The sequence below is a fragment of the Sinocyclocheilus rhinocerous genome, unplaced genomic scaffold (genome assembly GCF_001515625.1).
Source record: "Sinocyclocheilus rhinocerous isolate Xijiao unplaced genomic scaffold, SAMN03320098_v1.1 scaffold2173, whole genome shotgun sequence".
NCBI classification, from domain to species: Eukaryota; Metazoa; Chordata; class Actinopteri; order Cypriniformes; family Cyprinidae; genus Sinocyclocheilus; species Sinocyclocheilus rhinocerous.
This window is the reverse complement of record NW_015664200.1, coordinates 24182-45671: the sequence shown is the minus strand read 5'-3', so window position 1 is coordinate 45671 and position 21490 is coordinate 24182. Positions and strand designations below refer to the sequence as shown.

General features: G+C 39.6%; 1 protein-coding gene across 3 annotated transcripts in view; it reads right to left on the bottom strand.

The window, feature by feature from the left end:
• The window catches only part of LOC107729914 (KN motif and ankyrin repeat domain-containing protein 2), a 23382-nt gene extending 2327 nt beyond the window's left edge, over window positions 1-21055 (bottom strand). The window contains exons 1-9 of one of the 3 annotated variants that reach the window (XM_016540650.1): window positions 20841-21055; window positions 12796-12881; window positions 6780-6842; window positions 5185-6561; window positions 3978-4190; window positions 3750-3855; window positions 2699-3427; window positions 2508-2595; window positions 976-1195 (exon numbers count right to left, since the gene is read on the bottom strand). In XM_016540650.1, the coding sequence (XP_016396136.1) occupies window positions 976-1195; window positions 2508-2595; window positions 2699-3427; window positions 3750-3855; window positions 3978-4190; window positions 5185-6561; window positions 6780-6825 (2779 nt within the window). In that variant the 5' untranslated portion in view covers window positions 6826-6842; window positions 12796-12881; window positions 20841-21055. Of the gene's footprint in view, window positions 1-975; window positions 1196-2507; window positions 2596-2698; window positions 3428-3749; window positions 3856-3977; window positions 4191-5184; window positions 6562-6779; window positions 6843-12795; window positions 12882-12968; window positions 13235-17767; window positions 18115-20840 lie in introns of those variants that run through there. The other 2 variants (XM_016540652.1, XM_016540651.1) reach the window with 2 other exon arrangements.
• Between the last annotated feature and the right edge of the window lie 435 nt (window positions 21056-21490).

Here is a 21490-nt window from a genome sequence, read left to right as displayed (position 1 = left end):
CTTTTGAAATTTCTATTCATCAAAGAATCCTGAAAAAAAATGTATCATGGTTTCCACAAAAATATGAAGCAGCACAACTGTTTTCAACATTGATAAAAATAATAAATGTTTCTGGAGCATCAAATCAGCATATTAGAATGATTTCTGAAGGATCCTGTGACTGGAGTAATGATGCTGAAAATGTAGCTTTGCATCACAGGAATAAATTACATTTTAAAATATATTTAAATAGAAACAGTTGTTTTAAATTGTAATAAAATTTTACAATATTACTGTACTTTTTAATCAAATAACTGCAGTCTTAGTGAGCAAACGGTTTAAAAACACTGAAAAATCTTACCAACCTCAAAAATCAAACAGCATTAAACATTTAATTTAAAATATTAATAATAAAATTTGTGAGCACAAAACCAGTCATAAGTACAATAGTCAAATAGTCAACAATACATTGTATGGGTCAAAATTATAGATTTTTCTTTTATGCCAAAAATCATTAGGATATTAAGTAAAGATCATGTTCCATGAAGATATTTAGTAAATTTCCTACTGTAAACATATTAAAACTTAATTTTGATTTGTAATATGCATGGCTAAGAACTTCATTTGGACAACTTTAAAGGCGATTTTCTCAATATTTAGATTTTTTTGGCACCCTCAGATTCCAGATTTTCAAATAGTTGTATCTCGGCCAAATATTGTCCTATCCTAACAAACCATACATCAATGGATGATGTATAAATATCAATTTAAAAAATTGACACTTATGACTGGTTTTGTCATCCAGGGTCAAAATATTGACACTCTTTAAGTACTGAACGCTACTGATTTCCCTTTCCTCACTGAATTACCTTTTTGCAATTGTAACATAGAAATAGGGAGAGGAGAGATATGATATAATGTGTCAAAGCATGTGCCTGCCTACGAAAACAGTGCGTCAGCAGTGAGCACTGCTCAGATTAGAAGACCGTCGCTCACCAGTATCCAGCAGTAGTTTGACTACAGCGAAGTTGGAGTGAGAGACAGTGTAGTGCAGAGCTGTGTTTCCATTGCCGTCAGCCATGTTGATGACAAACTCCAGTAGCTGAGGAGAAATGGAGGCAAAGGTGTCCATGTATGCTTTGACAACTGCAGTGTCAGCAGCCTTATGACAGGACACTCTGAGCCACTCCTGCAGCACTGTGGTGTAGGCTGTCCTCTGGCAACACAAGAGACAGAGACAGAGACAGAAACGGGCTTTTACTACAGTGTATTGCAATAAATACATCATGCTCGTTTACTAGCAGATCCTCAATATGACTGAATAGCTGTTTTAAAGGCGGGTCATAAAATAAAATATGAGTGGCGCTTGTCCATGCACAACTTGCCACCACAGTGTTGGAGCTCAAACAACATGTGTCCAACCTCAAGTCTGGTAAAGTACATATATATATATGTTTATACATTTTCAAATCAAGTCTAATGAAGTTTTATATATGATTCTATATGATGATAATTCTGATTAGAAACAATAATTTGAGGTATTATTCATGCCTGAGGCACGAAAAGTACTGGATGAGTTATATGGCAAGGTTTTGAATGGGAAATGTAGTAAAATAAGCAATAACAATAGTGATGCTAATTGTTCTATTTTTAAATGCATCAATGGAACAATAGAAATGGCTGATGCAGTCAAAAATATAGCAAATACTAGGGCCCAATGAAATCCATCTACATTTTTTTCTGGTTTCCGATTTATTGGTTAAATAAAATTGTAATACTCAAAAAGCATGTCTAATTAATTAAATTAATAAAACTTTAGCAATTTAATAATTTAAATCTATTTAACTTTTTTTTTTTAATTCAGAAATTCTGTGTTATCCGTTTTAATTGTTCTGGGTTTATGATTTAATATTAATTTTTAAATTATACAAAAATTTAAAAAAGGTGGTAACCATACTAATATTTATTTAATCTTTTAAAATGTAATCAAATGAAAATGTAACAATTACTTTTATTATTGGCAAACAAAGCACTACAAACAGAGGTTTACTATCAAAAATAAAACATGGAGGAATTGTGTGATACTTCTTTAAAAAATGACGTTGTATTAATTTTATTATTATTACTTCTATTATTTGAAAAGTACATTCAACTGTACAACAGGTCTTATATTCGGGACAATACGGTACTTCTGTCACAATTTCAAGTTAAACCAAACTTTTATTTTAACAAGTTGTCGTGAAGGCCTAGCTCAAAACTAATACATATTGTGACTTGATTACGTGTACAGCCCTACTTTTGATTTATTCACCCCAAATTTGTCAAATTCTGTGACATTTCATGTTATACTGTAAATTCCATTTATATGACTGGATGGATGCGTGTTTTTTTCCACATTTACAGGACTCATAGGGCCCTATGCAAATACAGACTAATTTTCTAAGCAAAGTAATTACATACTTCACTTTGAAGTTATGAACTATGCTATCTATCACTTTTAAGCATGAGAACACAACTGATGAACATACTGCATTTTGATGGCTGAATGCATTTGGTTCACTGAGTGCCTTCTGCAAGGTGTGGAGGGCCGCCACGAGACTGCCACTCAAATCCAGTCTGGAAAGAAAGAGAAATTTTTGTAAATCAGCATTTACAGCCAACTACATAATCAAAAGTGAATCTCATAAGAGCTTGGTGTCACTGAGTTGAGTCTCCCTACCTGCTTGCTTGTTTGTTAGTAGGGGTGGTGCTTGTATTTTCAGCTGGATCAGTGGTGGAGGATATGGCTATGTCCTGTTTTGCTGAGGCATCAGTACATTGTGACTGTGTTGCTCCTTGTTGGATGGTGAGGTCAGCGGTTTTTGATTGGCTAACATCTTGCTGAGGTTTGGCACCGGTGGATTGTGATTGAGTGACTGTCTGCTGAGCAGCAAGGCCCGACACATCTGGCTGAGTGAGATTTGGCTGGACGTTTGAATCGGTGGCTTTGGATTGCTGCACCATAACGCTGGTGGGTGACAACTGGACAGAGTCTTGTTCAAGAGAAGCGGCAGTGCTTTGAGAGGTACGCCCTTGGAAAACATCTGCTGATTGAACGATGCCCTCCGGATGAGCCGTGGTGGTCACTGACGATTGGTTTACAGAGTGCTGTATGCCTGCCTCTGCTGCTGGTGATTGGGTGACCTGTTGCTGGGTAGCTGCATCCGTGGCTTGCGATTGGCTGGTGCTTTGCTGTGCTGCAGTGTGATTGGCTGGTGGCTGGGCAGTGCTGTGCTGAGGTGTTTGAGCAGCTGCTGTCTCACAGATGGGCTGCAGGCTGCAGGAGGTAACCTGAGACTGCTGAGCCACAGATTCCGGTAGTTTCTCAGTAGCCTCGTGGTATTCGCTTGCATCGCTCTCATCTTCGGAACTTTCCGAGCTGCTGTTGTCAGAGGATGTCGACTCGTACCTGCAGGGCACATTAGCTCTTTTATTTACCAGATAAAACCCTCTGATCTAATGAAATGTATCCCAAATTGATCATCTAAACAAGATGTGCAGTTCCTGAAGGAGACAAAATTGTCACAAGGCAGCAAAATAATAGTTTTGTGCTTGTTTTCAGTTTAATATCAAGTTTCCAAAAACCAAAAAGTCACCCTTAACCAAATAGTCTGAGCAATATATACATTATGCTAAAAGAAACATTAGCAAAAATACATAGTAGTTCAATGACAGCTGTTGAAACAAATATCTACAACATACTTATTTAATTCACATAATGCTTTATTTACCCTCCATTGACTCCTATGAACTGCAGGTTCTTTTTGGTGTACGGAGAGCCAGGTTCCCCATCTGCCTTTCGCTTCATGATTGACCTCAGGTTGGACTGAGGGGAGGCTGGAAAAAAACACACACATGGACAGTGTAAAAATCACTAGTTATCTTATAGATATCCATAGAATATATGGAAGATGCCTGATGTGTAGTTATCAGCAGTTACTAAAAACAACAAAGCAAACCTGGTTTTGCTGGATCGATTTGGATGGCTTCTTCTGCTGGTTGCTGGTAAATCTCTCCCTCTTTTAGCCGTTGGCAGACGGCTGCCACTTTGCTGCACTTTGTCTCCATAGCAGTTGCCTGGTTGGTCACTGGCACTGATTTGGACACTTCACTTCTCAAGACCTCCCGCACCTGCTTAGAGCTTATTGCAATGGGAAATTCACGTGGTGATTCTGAGGGCAAAAAAAGAAAGGGGGTAGTTTAATGGGATAGTTCATCCAAAAATGTTGGTTCAACTTTCTTTCTCTTGGAGAAATGGAGATTATCCATGCTGCAATTTTCAACACCGTGAAAGTGAACAGAAACAGAAGTGGTGTAACTCCAAAAATGTAAAACCGGCACTATAAAAGTGGACCATATGACTTAAGGGTGGTCACACTATACTTCTGTGGACACTGCTATGGACAAGATATAATGTCATGCTCTGTAGTGCCTTTTTTAAAAACATAAATTCAACATATAACAAATAATAATCAATCCAAAATGTAAAAATATACATCATTCTTTACTTTACTGCAAGCCTGCACCTTTAAAGTTTGTGTTCAGCAGTTCAGCTAAGAGGTAACGCTGTGACGTATTGATTTTTTGGTCTACTGGTCATGCATCTTCACACAATATGACATTACAGGTCAGAGTTTTCCAATGCAATGAAATTCACATCAGCTTGTGTTTCTGGTTTCCCACAAGAATGGAAGTCAATGGAACAAAAAGTGTAATGACCCCTTATGCACATTATTCCAAAAAGTTATAAATCCATACAACAGCTTTAAATAAGGAACAAACCAGATTATTTTGAATGCTCAAATGGGCAATGGCTCCACTGCATTTAAGCTTGGCACATTGTGTCTTCACTCAACATATCTGAATACACATGTGTATATTCATGTGTATATTCAGTTGGGTTAGGATTAGGAGAATTAGGAGATTTGAGTGAATAATGATTTAAATTTCACTCTGTTGCTCATACAAAGCTAAAATTTGGTGTCAGAATACTAATATGGGGCATGGACCACTTTCATGGTGCTTCTTTGTAATTTAACAAGTGAACACTGTTTTTACCCTTTCACTGTTAGCAACACAAATGTTCTGCTTCCTTTCATGTTCCATGAAAAGAAGTTCAGGTTTGGAACAACATGAAGGTGAGTAAATAGCGACAGATATACACACCCTCTGCTGCTGGGGACTCTGCATGTCTTCTGTGGGCTCCTTCCAGTGCAGACCCAGGCTGAGCGGGAGAAGTGCAACCCTGGGCTCTTAGCAGCGTCCCCACACCCACCACTGTGGGCTGCTCCAGCGTGTACACTTGGATCCCCACGGTCCTCTGCTGATGAGGCTGCTGAGTAAAACTGACAACTGTGTGCAGGCCCGCACCGACCTGACCCTGCTGCTCCTGCCAGCCGATACTGGTGGCTCTCACCGCATGGCCCACCTGAGCGGAAAGAGCTTGCCTCTCTCTCTGAGCCGCTTCCACTTGCTGCTGAGCGCTCTGTAGTTCCTGCATCGTTTTCCTCAGCTGAACTTCTAAAAGCCCCACCTTAGTCTTGAGGGCTTCGGCTTCAGGCAGCAGCCCCAAGTCCTCTTCTCGCACCCCAACTCCCACTTGATGGTAAACCACCTCAGGTCCCACACCGACAGTTCGCACCTCCCGCTTTGCACCCGGATGAGCTCCACCGACAATTACAGTCTCCTCGATTTCACATCCTGAGTCCTGAAGGGAACCCGGAGTGGTAGGTGAAAGACTTCCTGTGGCTCTATTCGTGGCTCCTGTCCCGTTTCCCGTCTCCTCTTCGGGTATGTCGATGTAGAGCTCTCCTCGTGGACGGCTCCGATTGAACCCCAGTGTGTGACCCAGGAACTTCTGGCTCTTGAGTTGCACGCTAAGCTGCCTCTTCTCCTCCTGAAGCACGGAGATCTTCACTTGCAGCACCGGGATGGTCTTCACCTGCTCCTCCAGATCACGGATCTTCCGCAGGGCAATGGCCATTTGCTCCCGTACATGCTGCAGATGGGCGGGCGTTGGTGAGACAGGTGTGGACAAGCCGGAGCTCATTGGCGTATAGGAGCCACCTCCCTGGGCACGATTGAAGCTGTGGGCACTGGATAGTGAGGTGTTGGAGCTTGCCACGCTGCTGTGCATGCTGCCCAGGTTCGAGAAACGACAGCCATCCTTCTCCTCCTCCAGCTTGCGGCGAGCGTCCAGCAAGGTCTTCTCCACGCGTGTCGTACTAAAGTTGGGTCGCTGTGAGCTGTGAAATCCAGGGGCACAGTAGGAGTACGACGAGTGACGGCTGTCCATGCTGGCGTTGGAGCAGAGTGACTCAGTGGAAGTCCACCAGGAGCCCGTGTATCCGTAGCCACGTGGAAGCGAGCCATAACGTGGGCGCCGCTGCACTGGCACCTTCTTAATAGTGTTGCCCTTTTCAATATCATTGACATACTTGAGGAAGTCCAGGTCCAGACGGTAGCCATAGGGGGTCTCTACTGAGTATGGAGCCTCTGGGTCCTTTCCATGCAAGGAGGGGGGCTCCTGGGGGTTAATCTTCCCTAAGGATAGAGGAAACAACTTTAAACTGCAGGAAATCTTGGTCTAATCTTTGAATCAGACAACAGGGAAAAGAATAAAGCTATGACTGAATCAGGGCTTCACTTAGTGAACTTACTAGTTAGCCTCTTAAGTGCGGATGAACTGGAGAAAGACAACAGAATCACAATATATAAACATTAGAGTATGTGTAGTATCCGGATTCAAAGTGGGACCTTACCTGGAAAACTGGAGTCCATATGAAGCACCTGAGCCATGATTGTCATTCACCAGCCAATCTCTCCTGGATAAGAAAGATACTGTAAGTAACCAATACCAATTTTCCAATTGAACCTATGAGATCTATGGCCAGCTACCAAACCTAATAGGCAGCTCTCATTCAAAATCTTTAAATCAGAAATTAAGCTGCAGCGTACAAATATACTCCTCAGACCAGCAGGGGAAAGGCTCAAAATCCACATTAGCACTGGATTCACAGGAGGTAAATGGTACTTTCAAGTTATCTAAGATATGTTAGGTTTGAAACTGAGAACCATGTTTCCTTTTTCCAAATAAAGTACCTAAAGGATTGTTAATGGAATCGTTATGAAAGCAGAAAAGTTAAGATGAATATGAATCAGAGCTGCTAAATTCTCCTCGTTTCCCATTTCTGAATAAGATTTACTCCTCAGCTGATGATGTCTTAAATTCAATCTCAAATTCTCAAAATATCTCCTTTTGTGTTCCATAGAAGTCAGTCAGTCATGAGGACGAGTACATTTTGGGTGAACTATTCCTTGAAGTCCAACAAATTATACAGTGCCCCTCAGGGGGGTCTTTGGGCACCCTGGCACAGTTAAGTAAGTAATGATAAAAGTAGTGATATACACCTATTTAAATGCAAATTTATAAATAATTATAGATCCTAACAGAAAACTCTTGAGCATTTAACTAGTAAGCTAACTTTTGACGTTTGTGAATGTTGTTAAAATGATACTAATGAAATATGTAGAATTAACCAACACTGACTTGAATGTGTACCTTTAAGATCCCACACAAATCTTTTGTGTTGGGTTCAAGTCTTAATTAGGAGGGTCAAACTCCCTGTAATTCGTCCCTTTCTTTATCCCCTACAAAGTTAGACTGTTCAGTTTCTGTTTGTTTCTAGTTCTCTTGTTTGGAGGAGAGGGGAAAGTTCTCTGGCAGGCAACAACAGGAGAAAGAGCGTCTGGTTACAGCCTTATTAGGAATCATCTGAATACGCTCTCTGTGGTTCTCAGAATTGAGGTACTGTGAAAAAACACAGACACAGGCACTATTGCTTGGCCTCTCTCTCTCACACTTTTTATCTCCTTTTTTCTCCCTTATTTTTCCTCACTCTGTCAGCTGATGATCAGGAGATAGCAGCTGACCTCTGTCCGCTCTTCCTTCTTCCCCTCTCTCAGTTGTGCATTTCGACTGAGGCAAAGCATTCCAGCTTTAAGTCAATTAGGTAAAATGAAGCAGAAGCATTACATGCACAGGCCTTACTATAACTGTTTTTTTCTCTCTCTTTTTTTATCTGGCTCTTGCGCTTTTAGACTGCTCTCTTTTTCCCCTCAGCATTGCATCTTTCCCAGCTAATGTGCCTTTTTGCCAAATATTAACTTTCTAGGTCATTAGTCAGTGGGAAGGGGGGTGCAGTGCCACGAGCTATCTCTGTTCCCAACATTAACAGCATATTAAACCACAGAGTTGGGCTCGAACTTCACAGACATCTCAAAGAGAACTGCTGACTGCTCCAGTCATTTCGGTTCATAATGGCAGATTGCTTCTCCCTTGCTGCCTCACACAAAACTTTTCCCCTCTGTCTAATCTCATGACCCTCTCAGTCTGTTTATGTTCTTTGAGGAGAAAGTAGGGCATATACGGAAACACTGACTGAACTGATTTGGTATTTTGTAGATCTTAAGCCGACAAAATGAGCTCTCTTGCCCACTACCCATCCTGTGTGCTTTTGCTCACTTCCTTACACTTGAAATCTCACTCATTTAACAGGCCTCTCAGCTGTGTCACAGTGCCCCATTTTGACATCCGGTTGTATTTGTTTTGTATGAAATTAATCTTATTGAACTATCACTACCATTCAGATGTCATGTTAAGAACAACAAATACACTATTTTTCACCTTCATAATTTTAGGATGCAATGTGGAATATTTTATTTTTAGTATGTAGCTTCAAACATATAATATACATACAGTACATACATTCTGAGACTTTTTGTCTCAGTTTTTTGTTACTTAAATGCTTTAAAAAAAAAAAAACATTAATACAAAAATATAATTATTTATTTGTTTGTTAAACATTTGCAGCTTTTTTGGTAAGCAAGTCAGTTTTTTGTCACAAAGATTTCCCAAGTTTCCACATCACCTACTTTCAATAAATGGGATATGTAGGGTAAATATAACATTTTTAATGCAAACAACAGAGAAAAAACTATTACATTTAAACATTAAAAAAATTAAAGAAAGAATAAAAACTGCAATTTTACCATTAATACTAGATGCTAATAATACAAAAAACTTAAAAAATAAACATTGTATGTTGTTTCTGACTGTGCCCATTAAAAATATCACAATGTAGAAAGATGATAATGAGGCCATGCAGGACAAAAAAGATTTTAATAAAACATGCCGAGCTGCTTAAGTCAATATCATCTTAATTAGTGGGTTTTTTATTCCCCTGCCACAGACACAAATGAATGTTGAGTACACTTGAGAAATGTTACTGTGAGCGCTAACACACAAACTTGTGTGTGTATGTGTGAAAATTTGAGCGTCAGTGCTGTGAAGAGTGTTGACAGGGGGACGGTTGATGTGCCATAATTAGAGACTCCAGTAAAGGCTCACAGCATGACAAACATCCAGCCTTCAGCAATAACTGCCCTGTCTCTCTCACTATGCCACAAACACATCGCTCTGTCTCTCACTTTTATTTCTCTGCTCTATTCTTCTAACATCTATGTTATTATTGTTCATATTTAGGGTTTAAGATTTGAACAAACTCTTAAACTGTGCAACTCATCCTGTATCATACTGCACTGTTAGTACTAAGTCAAATCGTCAGCTTACTGATTTTTCCCAGCGGCCATAACCTACATATGACTTTCCCGTCAACTGATAAAACAGCCAAAAAAACACCCATATACTTATATCTAAAGACTAAAATTTCAAAGAGACAAAAGGGTTGGGCTCTTTTGACTTTCATCCACTAAGCAACACCTAGCAACCATTCAGAAAACCCTAGTAACTGCATAGAAACATGTTAAAAACCACTCTGAACACTTCCACAACCTCATAGCAAACATTCAGAATGTCTAAGCATTAGGGCTGCATGATTTGGGGAGAAAATGTAATCACAATTTTTCGAATAAAAATTGCTATTGCGATAAAAAAAAATTAGTTATGATTTATTTCAACATTTTAGAGACATTACAATAGAAAAAGTGTTTCAATGGAATAATCTATATATATATATATATATATATGTATTTTAAAGGGGCGCTAAAAAAAACAACAACATTGAAGCATTTTTTTCTAAGAGCTACAGGTTTGCTATCTATGTGGGCTGCTCAATTTGGCCACATTTTTGGATTATATATCAATATAATAATAATTATTATGAATTGCTATTTTTATGATGATTATTAATATTATTAAATAAAAAACTAAACTAAATAAGAAAAATTACTATTGTAATAATACTTTCACTGTACATTAAAAAAGAAGTGCTCAAGTGTAAATTTAGCTCCGAAATGAGCTGTACATAGATTTAATTAAATAGCAGTCTTTGCGATTTGATAATCACACTTAGCCATATCACAATTTTGCTTTGGCAGCGGCTTTTTGTGCTAATTGTAAATAGCGGTGTATTCTATTTACACTAAGCGAAAATAGCAGTAGACTTATTTTCTGCTATTTATACTACATACTGCAAATAGTGGCAATTATCTGCATGTATAACAGTATGCAATAATAACATGTTGAGTGTAAATGATAATTTTTATTAAAATTATTAAATGGATACAGCCTTATTGTAACAATAAGAGCTTAAAGAGCTGTTAGCACTATTTTGTTGTTCTAAGCTGCACGATTAATCGAATGCGATTGTCATGCGTATCTTGTCAGTAAAGCTGGTTCTGTGATTAGTAGTAAATCTTCATCACGTTCTTTCAGATGGAGCAGCATTTACTACACAGAGCCGTAGTTCACTGACAAGCTACGCAAAATCGCGTTCATAATCGCAGACGATTTAATCGCGCGATTATGAAACCGAAGAAATCGTTCTGTGATTATGAAAGCTGTTTGCGTAGCTTGTCAGTGAACTACGGCTCTGTGTAGTAAATGCTGTTCCATCTGAAAGCACGTGAAAATACCACATTTAATAACATGTTTTTACTCCAAACTCACTTCATATCGTCAGTCGAGTGTTTGAAATAAATCCTTTTGTGAGATGATGTGGCTTCTTACACAGAATAAGGCACGCAACATATTTCATAGTATTCTAAGCAGTGATAAAGGCTATGTCGATTAGCATTGCATTATTATATACTTTATTATAATAAAAATTATAATAAGACGAACTCGGATAAAACATATATTGTCGTAGTCGTGTGTTTATTAGTCACGTAGAGTTAAACCTTCTGTTTATTCAGCAACCACTATAGGCATTTCCTGGGTTTCTTCTGCGAGGTGTATTTGGAGTTTCAGCGCGAGAGCGCCCTCTGGCCTTCAGATGGAGATTTACTGCTGATCACAGAACCGTGCTTCACTGAAAGATACGCATGACAATCACAGCTTCTGCCTAATCATGATTTATCGCCTTTGCGATTTAATTTTGATTAATCGAGCAGCCCTAATTGGGTGCATACAATGAAAATAAAGATTCATTCATAAAGCCCTCCCTACATCTACCCTAACCCTACCCGATACTTTATTTTCAACTTTTCAATTATTTCCTTCATTCTTACTGAAAATATATACCTTTCCGATGTGATATAAGATGTAAAAAGGAAGTAGAATTAGTTTGGCAAAAGGCGGATTCAATTGAGGGATAGAGGTCGATCGCCTCAAAATGAATGCGTTACACGCTTTACCATTTACGACACTGGAGTTGTTGTTAGGCAGCCATCTTGTGTAACATCGTCTATCCCAAACACAGTTAGTGCACATAGCCTCTGCCAACAAGGCTGACTATTTGCACTTAGTGTAGATAGACGCTCCGTTTCGATTAATTGTTCAGCAACATGCTAAAATTACTCAAAACAGCAGCCGCGTATCAATATCCATCCAAAATACTGCAAAGCGACACACTTCAAACCACTTTTAGCAACATTTCAGCAATCACATAGCAATACCCTTGAAATACCACAGTGCCGTTCACATTACAGTAAATGTCTAAACCTAGTTTCCTGACTCTTGTCATTTCAGCATTATGGAACAATCCCCTTCTCCAGCCCACCATGTCCACCCTCTCCTGCTGAAGAACAGGGCTGCATCGGGCACTATGCGTGCATGTGTGGCGGTGACCTTCCTCGCTCTTTGTCTGCTCATAAACAGTGTCCCATTGAGATGCCACTGAACAGAGCACAGTGTGCCCCTCTCCCCTGCAGCGCCCTGCCACTTCTCAGTGGCATGCAGCAAACCTTTCACCAGCACAGCCAGTCTCTACCCTCCTCCGGAAGGAATGCTTTGCCCTAAACCCATGCCCCTCTCTCAGTATCTCTCTCCCAACTTCCCTCGCTTTACATTCCAGAGCATCGGAAGTTGACATCTCCTGCCTCCAGGGTGTCCCACACCCACCGCCACATTATTAAGATTAGTAATCTTAAGGGAAGTCTTATATCGGTCTACTTTCGGTGGCCAGTAGGAGTGATTTCGCCATGCTTGTGGAGTCAGGAAAGCTGTATTCCTCCAAGCTGGTTTCATATTATGAAAACACGTCAAGAAAAAAGGTCTGGTCATTAGTTTCACTCAAGCAAGCTTTCTGAGGAACAGATAAACATTACGCGGTGTTTAGTTTTGATGATGATGTTCAAAGCTCTCTTTATCACTGTGTGAAACTCAAGGTCCGTTTGCAACAAGCTGCTTCATTTTTCTTGGCTATGACATGGAATTTGGGATGCTTATCTACAAACTAGGAATAAATTGACTCCTTAAACTCAAGGGAACTGTTTGAGTAATTTGTATCTTGTCTAAAGATAGCAGTCATAACTCACTGTGCTGCAATGATGGTCTCTCTTCCCCGACCTCCTCGCTCTCCTCGTTCGATTCCTTCGACTCTCTTATGGATGCCACCAAACTCCTAAAAGAGGGGAAAATATGAATTATTTAGAGAACGGTTTAAATTACGACTAACATTGGCAGATTCTTTGTACGATGTCAGTTGCACCCTTCATTTTAGACGTTTGCAGTCATCTTGAGCACTAGAAAAGCCACTCTTTACGACAGTTGATCCAAAAAAGCCTCTTCTGTAAGAGACTAATTCGTCTTGGCTCTCTATCATCATTGCTTACCACCACAACACACCCCTCATCTCCCTCAACCACAACAACATGTTACTTGGCAAATCGTCCCGAGCCTGGGAAAGCTCTGCGCTGTGAGCCGTGTTTTTTTGATCCGGAGTTCTACTGAGTCACCCGCCTAAACCCAGAGAGACGGACACACCCCTGCCGGACACCAGACGGCATCGAGAAACATTCCAGAACATCGTGGACCTTCACAAACACTCCTACAAGAGCAGGGTTCAAGCGACTTTGTGGTTAAAAATCTGCATGACTGGAAAATTATCCTCTTAATCTAATACAGACATTTCATTTCTGGTCATCTAAACTTACACTTGAAGAATCAAGGGCACGTTCTTCTAACGCTCAACATCTCATACATGCATTTCTGCAGTCTTAGTGGTGAATTGATACGATTTTATGGAGTAACAATGTCAAAGTAGGAACATTAGGTTACATTGTTCCAACACTTTTGTCATGCCAGTTTCTAGAGGGAGAAAGAAACAGAGCCTTATACAGGAGTGACAGCCAAATCACAAAGAGCCATTCATTCAGCCTCAAACTCCACAGCTGGTTCTAATATAGAGATGGGAGGAGCACGGCGAAGAGAGAGAGACTGCCTTTAAAACACACGTAATGCTTCTCATTTGCCCACTGCTGAGAAAGTCCTATTCTTTCTGGAAAACAAAAAGAGTAAATTACCGTAACCATAAACTCTTTCTAATGTTTCTTTTTCTGGATGTATTCGCTAGCGGTTTATGAGTAAATTTGTTGTGAGTTTATGGACATTGGCATTTGTTTGGATGACATAAAATGATGTAACAAAGATATAGTGGAGGAGTTCAAAAATTTGAGATTCAACAACAACAAAAAAAATTTAATTTGCAAATAAACAATGATTTAAGATTTAAAAATTAAATCAAGAAACACTGATATAAAATAGACATTTTATGTGCAGCTTGAGTGCTGTTTTCATTCAAGAAAAAAGGGAAGAAGCCAAAAAGTCACTTTTAATTTTCAAGTTAACTTTTTGGTCAAATTATTATGCTGATAATCTACACTATCATTCAAAAGTTACGATTGATAAGATAAAAAAAAAAAAAAACCTTACCAAGGCTGCATTATTTTATTAAAAAATGCAGTAAAATAGCAATTAAAAAAATATATATTACTACAATTAATGTTTTCTGTTTTCTAAAATCTTATAAAATGTAATTTATTCCTGTGATGCAAAGCTGAATTTTCGGCACCATTACTCTAGTTTTGTCACATGATCCTTCAGAAATGATTGTAATATGCAGATTTGCTTACTTTTATCACTGTTGAAAACAGTTGTGCTACATATTTTTGTGGAAACCGAGATACATTTCTTCAGGATTCTTTAATGAATAGAAAGTTTAAAAAAGAACAGCATTTATTTGATATTAAAATCTTTTGTTATAAAGACATTGTAAATGTCTTCACTGCTATTTTGATCAATTTAATGCATCCTTTCTGGAAAAAAATAAAAGATTCAATTATATATATATTAGGGATATGTCGGTATCAAATTTTCATGTTGCGATTAATTGCTAATGCTTTTATTACGGTATACGGTATTATCACAATATTGAAATTAAGTTAAAAAAAAGTGCTGTCATACGGCACTGTGGAGCTACAGTTCATTGAGGGAACCATGAATGCCAACATGTACTGTGACATACTGAAGCAGAGCATGATCCCCTCCCTTCGGAGACTGGGCCGCAGGGCAGTATTCCAACATGATAATGACCCCAAACACACCTCCAAGACGACCACTGCCTTGCTAAAGAAGCTGAGGGTAAAGGTGATGGATTGGCCAAGCATGGGCATCCTCAAACGGAAGGTGGAGGGGCGCAAGGTCTCTAACATCCACCAGCTCCGTGATGTCGTCATGGAGGAGTGGAAGAGGACTCCAGTGGCAACCTGTGAAGCTCTGGTGAACTCCATGCCCAAGAGGGTTAAGGCAGTGCTGGAAAATAATGGTGGCCACACAAAATATTGATACTTTGGGCCCAATTTGGACATTTTCACTTAGGGGTGTACTCGCTGTACCAGCGGTTTAGACATTAATGGCTGTGTGTTGTTATTTTGAGGGGACAGCAAATTTACACTGTTATTCAAGATGTACACTCACTACTTTACATTGTAGCAAAGAATAATTTCTTCAGTGTTGTCACATGAAAACATATAATAAAATATTTACAAAAACGTGAGGGGTGTACTCACTTCTGTGAGATAATGTATATCTTACTATCCTCAAACTTTTGAATGATAGCATAATTTGTAAATAAATAAGAAAAATGCTAAATAAAGGGGTCTCAGACTGTATATACAGTACACCCCACTGTTTATCATGCACTGTGTCTAGGGTTGCAAAAAGGTGGAAAATGTCCAGTAAATTTCGGAAAAATTCCAGAAATTTTGGAAACTTTCCAGGATTTTTTTTAATCTTCCAGGGATTTTTGAAAAGTTTACGGAAACTTACTGGAAATTTTCCACCCCTTTGCAACCCTAACTGTGTCACATAGTATACTATTAAATAGATAGTCATTTTTACCATAATGACTATGTGGATGGTGATAAATTTAGATAAGGCCAACACATGCACATAAGACCCCAAAGACCCAGAAAGTAGTCGGTCACTTCCTCCCAGTCAAGGCGAAGGGGAGACTTCAAAATCAGGGAGGGAGAGAAAAACTGAAAAGACAGAAACAGTAACAGAGCAGACAAAAAAACACAGCAAATTCAGCAGGAAGGCGAGCAGAAAGACAAAGGGTGTAGGTCCAGGATGGACACCGGGAGAGGCTAAAACAGCAAAGGGTGATAATTTAAATGGAAACGTCTACAGCAAAAATACTTTCGGTTGCTTTCAGACTAAGAAACCCAGCGTGAGTCATTTCAAATGCCATTGGCTTTACGTTTTGTGATCTTTGCTGACCATATGCTGTATAAAATCACAGCAGGGCTAGATGAAATTTAAGGAAAACTCAGCACAGTTTAAAAGGCCTCATCCGTCCCGACTGTGATCGTATTTAGTGCATTCCTCAAACCACTCAAGAAAAAACATAAGACAAAGCTGGAACTGTGCCGTGTCTTTGAACTACGTTTGACAACTCTTAAAGCCCAAAGTATACTTCGATTTTGTACGCATACGCTAGTGTAAAAAGTGAAGTATGCTTTGGGCTTTAGGCCCCAAAAATGTTAACTATAAAGATATCTTTATTAGCATCCACACCAATGGACGATAACGTCCTGTTTATTACAAGCACATGCTTGAGATTTATTGTCTGTCAATTCAAACACTCGAGCTCTTTTAACTCAGGTGGATTCTGATTGGCTGTCAAAGTTTTTATCATTCATCAGCTGGGAAAAGCTTTTTTTTTCTGAAAGTGATTCCAATTAAGTAATTGGCTGAAAGGAAACGTGAAGAAAAAGACAACACAGATTCATTCATCATTTAAAAAGGTAAGTATAAAAAACGCCCCTAAAAATCAATTTCAGGGGCCAAATATGTCCTCTTAATGGAAAAGTGGCCCTTATCTTGAATTTTGGAGGCATTTTTGGTGGTATTTTTGCCCCAACCCCCCATTAATTTCTGACCCTGAGTAAGGCGAAGCTGTTCTGGGAGGAATACTTCTCCATTGGTGGTCCAAAGCTGTTGTTGTGCGACCAGATCTTGTTGATATCCATTCATGGAAGAATAACACGCATAACTCGGCGCTCAGTTCTTCGCAATTTGTGGACCGTCTGGGGACATTTCCGCTGGGTTAGGGGTTACGTAACAAACCTGCTAGCTTCGTAAATATAGGCTGTTGCAAAGTTCCAACCAGGACCTTACAGAAAATTATGACCGATGCTGGAAACTGTTCGCATGCCCTGCACATACAGGGCTATTTTTTCCATTAGGGAGTGGTATACGGAGAAAACAACGGCATCCAGAGAAACACCACGGCCTGAAGCCAAAGCTCAAGGCCCAGGGAGGGGCCTCTCTCTGCTCACGTTACGACCAGAGTAGGAGAAGAACAAACACACGCCGCGTCGCCATTGGTCATTGTGCTGACCTCCAACAGGAAACGGCCCGCGGGGTGGAGCCGGGCAACAGGAACCACCACAGACATCCAAATTTACCCCTCCAAAAAAGAACTAACGGCAAATTCCTGAGAGAACTGGGATTAAGGGTGATGAATGACACAGACAAACTGGGAGGGAATATAAATGCTTAGAAGTAGAAAGAGACAAACAAAAGAGACATATTGTAAGTGTCGTGTCATGCAGCAGCGATAAGGTCACGAGTACGTAAGGGGTGCCGATTCATCACTGCGGTCGGGGCAGCTGTGGAGGGGAGACTTTAGGGGTTAGTCAGACTCTGCTCGCTAATGTAAACAAAGAGAAAGGGAAGCAGATTTCACGGGGAACGTTCACAGCCTCGGCCATTTCCAGGTTCCAGACCGCTCGTGTGGAAACCAAAACTCTTCCAGAGGGCAACTCTCATACATCCTGACAGAGCTGAATGAATATAGAGTTACAATAAAATGAGGGCTGTGCGTTGAAGTTTGCGCAGAACTTTTGCGAGAGACTTCACGGAGCACTTCTGGAATAGACGAGGCACAGAACACACCCCAGAACACATGTCCCACACATGCAGCAGACAAACACCGAGACACACCTTCACTCTGGGGACTCCAGTCTGTTCTAAAATTTCCATTCTCCCCTTCAGATTAATGTCTTCTCCGGATTAGAGCAGTTCTTTACTTTCTGTTGGGCCAGAAAATGAGGCACATACACTGCACAAAGGAGCAAGAAGCTTCCAAAATTACTTGTGTAATGAGCTATATTACAACATGGTTAAATTGATTATGTCTTAAGCTAAATGTAACCAAAACAGGTGCATTTTTTCAAAAGGCCATGTATTAAGTCACAACCAGATATTATGATATCTGGGCAAAAGCTGCAAAATGAGTTCAAAGTCATGATGTAATTGAAGTAGAGACAGATCTTTTCTTCCATAATGTGACGCTGAACAGAGTAAAACAGACTGTCAAAAAATAAAAAATGAAGGGCGGGGACTTGGTTCTACCCATCGGTTGTTGATTGGATGGAGGCAGATCTGAATTAGAAAGGGACAGGGTTTATAAGGACAAAATGAGATATGATATATACATGATATATCTTTCTATTCGAAAACATGTAAAAAATGTCAACAGGTATGTGTAATTTAAATAAGTTTAGCTTTATTAGAAATGTGTTGAGCCCTGACACTGCTTTGATAATCATTACACATTTCACATATTGTTTGATAAGATGAGCAGAGGCTAACAGAAACAATGATGCCACTTTAAATTTTATATAAACAACCCTCCTACGTTTAGATCAGAAACTTAACAGCTTTCATAGTGGGCAAATCTTAAATAAATATAGACTTCAGAGTTGGTCAAATGTGATTAAATATGCTAATCTATGCTTTTTTTTAATGCTTTTAGTCAGTCTACTTACCCTTACTATTTAACTGAAGATGTGGCTTGTTAATCAAATATGTGAACACTAGAATACTAGATGCCTACTGACATTTTTGCAAACACTTTTTTTTGGAGTGTGCTAATAAAGTTACAGTTTGTGCTGCATTGTTTGTTTGGTGGGTGTGCATCGTATTGGTTTGGGTATTGGTCTGAATGCATTATTTTATATGAGATATTTGTGATAAATTATTTAATTGAAATTTTTGCTGGCCTTTTTAGGAACTGGCCATGAACACTACATGAAACTTAGCCTATATAGGGTTAACTCTGGTTCATTTACAGAATAATGACTGCTGTCACTGTCAAATAAATAAATGAACATACAGCAGACAAGCATGCGATGCGGTAATGGCAAGCCCTCATACTTTTCAACAGCAATGAGATTTCACTGATTTAATACTTGATGTGATGTTTCAATGGGAACTAACAGGCTATTGAACCAAAAAAGTTAGAAATTATTGCCGACTGAACAGAATGATGGTGATTGTTTGCGTGCTTGATGATTGTTGGCATTGTCTAAGATTAATTGAACATCACATTTAAAGTGACAGACAGATTTACACACCTATCAAGCAGAATAATGCCTGCTGGGGGCAAGTTAAAGCGAACATGACAAGCCATAAAATTGCTGAGAATCAGACCAAAGCTGCCCACTGTCACACAGGTCCACATCGCTCAGAGGAATGATTTTTCTGAATGAAGAGTTTTCTGAAAAAAACCTCAGTAAACTACAAAAAGTCACAAATGAGAAGACAGTTTCGGTCATATAGTAAGCTATAAAGGCTATGAAATAAATTTGGAGAGCAAGCACTGGTGTCTAAAGCACAGTTGAGATCACTTAAGATACTCTAGAGCAGATATGTGTGAGAGACTGGAGTCTGAAATCTGAAAAGTGTCAATACCATCAAAGAGAAACGACTGAGATGCAGATCCCGTTTGTGTTTTTCTTTCCTGTGGGGGGCGAGGTCTTGAGAGGACGTCGATCATAAGTGACACGCTGAGAAACACCGACAATTCAAGGAAATTAAAGGCGCTCGGGACAGATTCAGACGTAATCCTGTGGCTTAATTTCATTAGTCTTGCAAACAACATTTAGACGCCCAGCGTGTGGTCCACCGTACAAACGGGGTTATAACCGCGCATTCCTGCGACTTCACCCCGTGCGCCAAACGACGCGCATTCCTGCCCTGCGCGCTACGACGCGACTGCTGTGATCACTTTACAACCCTCATAGCTGTTAGTTAAACACACGACAGGCGAGAAAGAATGAAATTAACCCCAAAACAAAAACACAAAGTCGCGTGGCGTGACTAAAGCAATATAGTAAAAAGTTCAAATGTCACAGTTACGCAAAATAAATTAATAAACAACAACAAAAACATACGTTTTTGTAAGCTCACTGAGCTGATTCGCTCTTTTTCCACACATTCAAGAGGTGTTTCACAATCTGTAACAAGCTCATTTGAATCAGCGCACGTGTTAAGCCCAACAGTTATTGGCCAGTGAATTCAAAACCACTGCAGCAAAGTGATGAACATCTGGAAGTCATGAAGAACTCCAGCAGTCCCACCCTCTCCCCAGAGTCACAGCAGTCACGGGGCTTTCATTTAATGAAGAATTTACCCCCAGACCGCCATCAGCACTCATTTACCCATCGAGCCTGTTTAAATATACGATTACAGCAATATTCAGGTAAAACACATAAAAGCTGTATTATGACCTGATTTGTCCATAACAAAAAGGCGCGCGTCCGCAAAAGATCCCAGATTACATTAAAACGAATTTTTTATTATTATTTATTTTTTAAAATGTTTTCAACAACCAAGTGATTACATTTCTTATGAATTAAATATAATTCCACACGCGTGTCTCTGAACTCTCAGGATCACACATTGTGCGCGCTTCCCGTTATAGATGCTTTTTATTTTCATATTCCTATAATAATAATAATATAAATCAACCAAAAAAAGCGAGCATTGTTTTTCAAATAAATGCACCACTGACTGAGTCATATAGTAGCAATAAATCCGTTTTAAATGGTGAATCCCCATCGTAGTACCGTTACTTTGAAACTAGTAGCCTTGTACAAATGAGCAGCACAAAGACTAAGCATCACAACCACGAAAGCAAATGGAAAAACGACCGTGCACACGTATACAGTATGTTTTTCCCCATTAAAAAATCAGAAGGTTAAGCAGAAAGCATGCGTGTATTGTCACCTACCCCTTCCAGTGCCCTCAGTCGATAAGGCCAGCAGAGACAAAAACACCGCAGCCGAGGCGTGAAGCGAACCCCTCCCTCCGCTCTTAAAGAGCCACTCTTCCTTTAATCCCACAATCCTCCTCAAATAGTTGCCCTTCTTATTTTCACTTGAAAAAATCCTCGCAAAATAAGGCAATTGGTTCAGTAACGCGAGAAACAACACACAACTAGCCTACTTAATAGTCGCTCGGGAAACATATCGGTAATCATTCATTGGTATTCAATTCTGCTTGAACGCGGTTACATTGAATCGCTGTATTGCGATTTGAGAACGCTGGTGATATGCTAGGGACATGACGTCACAATGGCCTTACGTCACCGATCTATGATGACGAGGAGGACACCCATCGTCCACATGTGGCTGTAAAATGACATTAAGATGATATTAATTTGCTATTAGGTCGCAGATGGACAGGCGCGGTTTATTTCTCTGTCTCGTTACATATCAATGACACGTTGACCATATGGAGGTCGCTTTGAGAAGCAGACAATCAAGCTGTGAGGAGATTAATAAGAGCTGCACGTGAAAAGAAGAGGGTTCAAAAACGGTTTTAAAGAAATATCTTCAACCGTCTATTTGTACATCTTAGTATATTTTTACATATCTTAAA